This window comes from Rhipicephalus sanguineus, chromosome 1 (assembly GCF_013339695.2).
Source record: "Rhipicephalus sanguineus isolate Rsan-2018 chromosome 1, BIME_Rsan_1.4, whole genome shotgun sequence".
NCBI classification, from domain to species: domain Eukaryota; kingdom Metazoa; phylum Arthropoda; class Arachnida; order Ixodida; family Ixodidae; genus Rhipicephalus; species Rhipicephalus sanguineus.
Genome location: NC_051176.1, coordinates 128233150 through 128239149, shown reverse-complemented (window position 1 = coordinate 128239149; position 6000 = coordinate 128233150). Strand labels below are relative to the sequence as shown.

The 6000-nt window shown below is 47.3% G+C and overlaps 1 protein-coding gene across 1 annotated transcript; it reads right to left on the bottom strand.

The window, feature by feature from the left end:
- Positions 1-500: 500 nt before the first annotated feature.
- Positions 501-1338, bottom strand: LOC119386688 (uncharacterized). Its single transcript, XM_037653983.2, has one exon. The coding sequence runs from the start codon at positions 1330-1332 to the stop codon at positions 748-750; it is 585 nt and encodes a 194-aa protein (XP_037509911.1). The 5' UTR covers positions 1333-1338; the 3' UTR covers positions 501-747.
- Positions 1339-6000: the final 4662 nt, after the last annotated feature.

The window sequence follows — 6000 nt, the reverse complement described above, 5'->3', positions numbered from 1 at the left end:
TATTTCTAAAGCTTATCTCTTCTGTTTTCATGACAAGCTGAAAATTTAGAACTGCATGCTGTCGGCGTTGAAGAAGACCGCCATAGTCGCTTGTAACCCCCTCGTCGAGACTGCTAAATACCAAATAGGCCCTACAGAGTCTCACATGATCCGTGGTCGTCGCTGCCTAATTGGGCCCCACAAAGTCTCTGGTAACTAACGGTCTCTCAGCGTTTGAGACCGCGTTAAGTCGCTTGTAACCCATGGTCAGGACCTCTAACACGTACTTCCAAATGGGCCCTATAAAGTTATTTGTAACCAACGGTCTTTCAGCGTTTAAACCGCGAAAGTCGCTTGTAACGCATGGTCCTATAACCCTCGGTCATAATCGCCAGAACAACCTGTGCCACGAAAAAAAAGGGGGCCTTGAAGCCAAGCTCATATGGGATAATCGAACACAAAAGGACAAGCCTTGTATTTTAGGAAAAAATCTTTAATGAACACAAGTTGTAACAAAAACAGGGTGAAAACCTAACAACAAAAAGTTCCTGGCTACATTAAGAACAGAGTTCAACAAAGCTTTTCAACAACTGCCATTGAGGAGACGAGTGGTCATTCGCCTAACAGTTGGGGCTGCAAGGTAGAAGGCCGTCTCATACCTGCGTTCAGACATCAAGGTTAGCAGAATGGACAAGTCCCTTCATGGCGAAAAGAAATGGTGGTCCTCGGGCCCTCGGGTGGTTGCGTGAAGCCGCCTCGGGCCCGGCGTCAATCTTCGCTCTCTTCTTCTTCTTCCTCCCCGCTGATCTGGTACTCCTTGAGTAGATCGGCGAACAAGCCTTGTTGCTGCTCCCTGGTCACCTCGAAGATGTTCTCGTACTTGGTCTTGGAAAGAGCCAGCACGCTATGGAGATCCTCGTGACTGAGGACCTTCGCGAGCTTCTGGTGCAGGAGCTCCAAAAGGCGCGACACCTGCACCTTGCGCATCCGGTTGTAGTCCAGGTCTGCCAGCATCAGCTTGTAGCTGCACTTGTCCAGGATACGAATGACGTGGCGAGTGTTCTTAATGTCGGGACACTCGACACGGTAGTCCGCCGGTACGACCCGCATGGCGCGGCAGCGGGCCAGGAACGCCGCCTTGTTGGCGTAAGCTGAGAGGTCGAAGATGGCTCTGAAGTACCGGCTCACGAGCTCCATTGGGCGGCGGCCGTAGGCCTTGCGCAGGTGACGCTTCAGAGTAGAAGGCGTCAGAGGCTGGAGAGATTCGACCGAGGTCTCGCTGCCGTCGGTCTTGGGGCTATCGATCTGCTCCACGGCATCTCCGCTTCCACCCTTGGTCAGGACATCCGCCATGGTGATTGTGCACGATCTGTTCGCTGCGAGGAATCAGGGCGATCTGAACGAGGCTAGGGCACGCACCTCGAGCCAGCTCATGCTATGCCACCGCCATCGATGCTAATGGTGCTGCTCTTCGTGACTATGAAGACACCGAAGACGTTTGTCACGCGATGCACGGCATCTAAGAATATCAGACGCTACAACAAGCAAGCCCCCTAACTTTGTCCTTGCGCCAGTCGCTGGTGCCAGTAGTACAGTGTGCGCTTGAATCAGATGTGCTGAAATGCATTGTCTTAAGACACTAGGTGAAATTACATCTACATGTGCTGTTTATTAGTTCAAAAATCGCATCACTCCTTAAGTGGGTTAATAGGTTTCCATATTACCTAATGCCGTAAAGCTGCTGCTTGCCATAACAGAGCAAGTAGAAAAAAGAAATACAGACACAAAACAGTGTTGGAACCTAACTGGCGAGAAGTATTTTTTAAGTTAGCGAGCTAGCTTCAGTATCGCATGAAACGTGCATGGTCTTAGCGACTCCAGCTGCTTGATCGGCGTCACGATGCTAGTGTACAATATTTGTTGAGAGAAAGATGCTGATAAGAAGCTAGTGCATGCGCATATAGTACGACGAGTATCAAAATATACTTAAGGTTTTTGTAACACTTTGTGGAATAGTGGCGCATACCCAAAATGCGTAAGTGGCCGTACTACCCATTGGCTCATACGCACGGGCCCAAAGGTAAGGTAGACAAAACATAAGAAATATAACAACATTAAAGCGGCTGTTGAATACCTTGTACTATTCCATTAAAGTGTGCGAGCAATTCCCATAAGTGGCAATTACATGTACGAGTCTTATATGGCCTTATGCTGTCTAATTTTGCAGAACAGAAGAGCGCTCGTTCACACTAAACCTCTGGCACTGCGAGCGCTTTCAATAATGCGATGTAAAAGAGAAGGATGTCGGTGGCTACGGTAGGTTAATTCTTTTATTTTATTTTGAACTACTCGATTCTTGGTCAGTGGTCGAGTGTTGGAGTGAGGCAACATATCTAAGATCTACATCTGCTACATATGCATTCATTTCGAGGGTAAAGACCATGTTTTGAAGCACCAACCACAACCTACAGCCTTACAACTACATACCACCGCTTGCTCCGCCCCTATCGCCTCTTTTTACCGTCTGTAATGCTGGCACGGGGATACAATTATAACGAAAGTTCCCTGCGCAACGATAAAGAGCACCCACACTCTTAAAAAAAAGATAGTCAAAAGGGAGTCACGTCTGCTTGACTCTCTTTGTGGCAGCCGATGACCACCCTTTTTTCTAAGGGGAGTCGCAATGCTCTGGTCGGCGCTCCTGAATGAAATAGATGACTCATTTGCTCCAAGGGAGTGAGTGATGGCTCTGCATATACAGGGTGGGGTTTTTTTTTTTAAAGAAAGCTTCAGTGGCTGCGACCAAGATACAGTTCGCTGCTTTGGCTTGTGGTATACCGAAAACTTTTGGTTGAGAATATATAGCATGCGATCGTAAACTGCGGAATTACGCACGTATTGCGTTATGGCTTCAGTTACGATATTGCTGAAACAGCGCGTCGAAAACGTCTACAAGTAAACAGGGTTCTTAAAAAATCTTGCCCCCAAGCGAAACATTGAAAGTTATGACAACGTTTGACAATGGCAGCGCTGACAAATTTGCGAATCTTTGCACGTTTGTAAGCGAGGTTTGTAGATTCCTACGACAGCATGTATGGCAGAAAACGTACGCTTATTAGTGAAATGGACGTGCATGGTGTTGAACGCACCGGCGATCGGGAACACATCTAACTCGACGGCAGTAAAAACATGTGCCGCAAAGCTGGCATCATCACAGCGCAGACCAGTTATCAAGACGACGCTTTACCGCGTCTCCTAAAGAGCGACAATACTACCAGAATTATAGCGCGCGTGGTCATCATTTCTGCCCGCCACAGCTAAACTATATCTGCACGATAGTCCGCGCGGGCCGCCGAATCGCTCAGCAAACGTTGAGCACTAGGCACGCACACATGGCCTCACCGCACTCTCCCAGCCCCTATAGCAGGGGATGCACGCTCACCTGCGCCCCCTCCCACCGTACAGCCCTTACAGACACACACACAGGGCACGCTTCGCCTCCTCCACCCTGATATTATTTAATAGAGCTTTAACTATGCATGGATGTGTGTTCTATAGCACCAAAACAAAACCGAAACCATGTAGGCGTCCGTGGAGGCTACTTTAATCCAAAGCCGAAGCCATCAATACGACACAGCCATTTTGGCGTCGTTAGACGGCATTGTTTGTGATCCGTCTCGTTGTGGTCGTTCTTTAGTCTGCCAGAATAATCTGTGTCGTCAGGCGTGATTGCAAGTGATCGTTTTGCGTGGCTTTCTTCGTGCTATGCATTCGTGGCGTAGTATCGTATCGTCGGCTCGCTCTTGACGTGTATGGCTGATCGTTTTGCATGACTTTCCTTCCGTGTTATGCAATCGTGGCGTAGTATCGTGTCATCGGCTCACTCTTGCCGTGACTGGCTGAAGCAGTGTCACTCAGTGTTTGGGAAAAGCATCCTCCGGACGGAGAAGTCCCTGTAGTAGGCTTCGTTTCGTCGTGAACTTGCCTGAGCAAGATGGCAGCGCATGACGGATCCCTGTGGCACCGACAGACGAAGCCTGTGGACGACGCTCCTACGGTCGTTATAGATTTCAGCTTGCTTGGCGGGCCCAATGGGAAGTATGGACGCCCGAGAGCAGCCTATGGCGTCGTTGGCACAATGTGCTAGAGGGCCGTCTGTACAACACGTATACCCTGAGAAACAAGTGTATACAGTGTGCATTATTTCTTTCAGTATGTGTATGCTAGTTGTGCAGACGTCCCTCTAGCACATTGTGCCAACGACGCCACAGGCTGCTCTCGGGCGTCCATACTTCCCATTGGGCCCGCCTAGCAAGTTCACTTCGTAACGCAAATTCATTACTCGTCGCCCTGACATCAGCGCGACAAGACTTTCGACCACTCACGAGGCACTGACCAGGGTTGCCAGGTCGAAAAGACAAAAAATAGCCAATAAATCGGAAAAACTAGCCATAAAGTAGCCAATTTGAGCCAAGGGCAGTAAAAGTAGCCAAAAGTACCACACGTGTGTGAAAACGACTGCGACCTTGTAATTCAAATGACTAAATTCAGTAGCCTTTTGGTGGAAACGTAAGGAAGTACACCAGAAACCCTTCAAAATCATAATTTCTGGGAATAAAGCATAAATTGTTGACTTTAGCAAACATTTCGTGCCGGATGATGAAGTTTCTTACGCTGTTGCAGAAATGACGTCCTCTTCGCGCGTGTTGCAGAAATGACGTCCTTTTTCTGAAAAGGGCGAGAACTACCACCGACCGTAAAAATGAGTGCTGCATAAGTGTCCTCAAAATCAGTTTCCGTGATTGAAGCATAAATTGTACTCACTTCGGCAACCGTTTCTCGCGTGATGACGAAGTTCGAGTAATTAATATTCTCGAGTCGCAGTCCGCCCCTAATTCTTAGAAACGACACAAGCAGTTCGTCAGATATCCGATTTCTAATGTCGACAAGTGCACAGCACCTTGGATTCGGAGCGCTTTCGGTTGTACTGTTCACTTTCAATTAGTTTCAAGTCGCGTTTAGCAATAGGTGGTCTGCGAAATGAGACGCCATGCAACAGTTTTCCCCCAAGTCCCAGCCACTTACTTATGCACAAGACTTTTCTTTTGTCTAATGCAAGCGCCAAATTCAGTTTCGGGAGCTTGTAACACGCCTTGATCACCATGTTTTGACACCGCATACTCTAACGCCAGCGGCTGCGACGTCACAAGATATTGACAATTTGGCTCAAATTGAGGCAACAAGTAACTAGCCAAAAAGTAGCCAAGTAGCCAACACACTTTTTCTGCCGCCACCGGCCTAAAAAAGGTAGCCAAATTAGCGCAAAGAGCCAAACCTGGCAACCCTGGCACTGACATACATCTCGCATCTGGCCGCTGCCTATGACGAGTGTCAGCTGTAAGGGCGACCACGTGCTTTGCGGCGAAGTGGCAACAAAATGAAATGCAATGCGCGTTCGGAGGGCCAAATTCAAAAATTAGTTTCTTCCTTAAAACAAAAAAATGATTTGATTAGACTTTCTTGATTACCTAACGATGAAGTCTTCTATCAAACGCCGCATGACGAGGATTTTTACTTGGACCGCATCAGTATGAAAAATATGGTCAAACATGCGACAAGTCGCACATTTTCTCTAATTTCACAATTTTTTTCGTAAAGATTTGAAGTCTATTTTACCCCTAAACCTTTCTGCACTAAAATCCACTTTCCCGGAAATCAGGCTATTATAAAGATTGGTTAGGCTGAGTTCCAGATAGCTCAAGAAAAATTCACAAACTTTGAAGATTTTTGTAGATTTTGCAGCTACGTAGCTGGTAGTGAAACAAAAAAATTCGGAAACAATGAATAGGACAACTACACGGAACCTCTGCCATAGCGCAAGCGCGGTTTCGAAGCTCAACACACAAAAATATGTTTTATACACATTTTTCTATTAGGCACAGTTTAATAAATAGAGACGAATTTCGAGGGGGCGCCATGATTGTCAAAATTTTTTTCGAGCAAAAATGTTTTGCCACAATA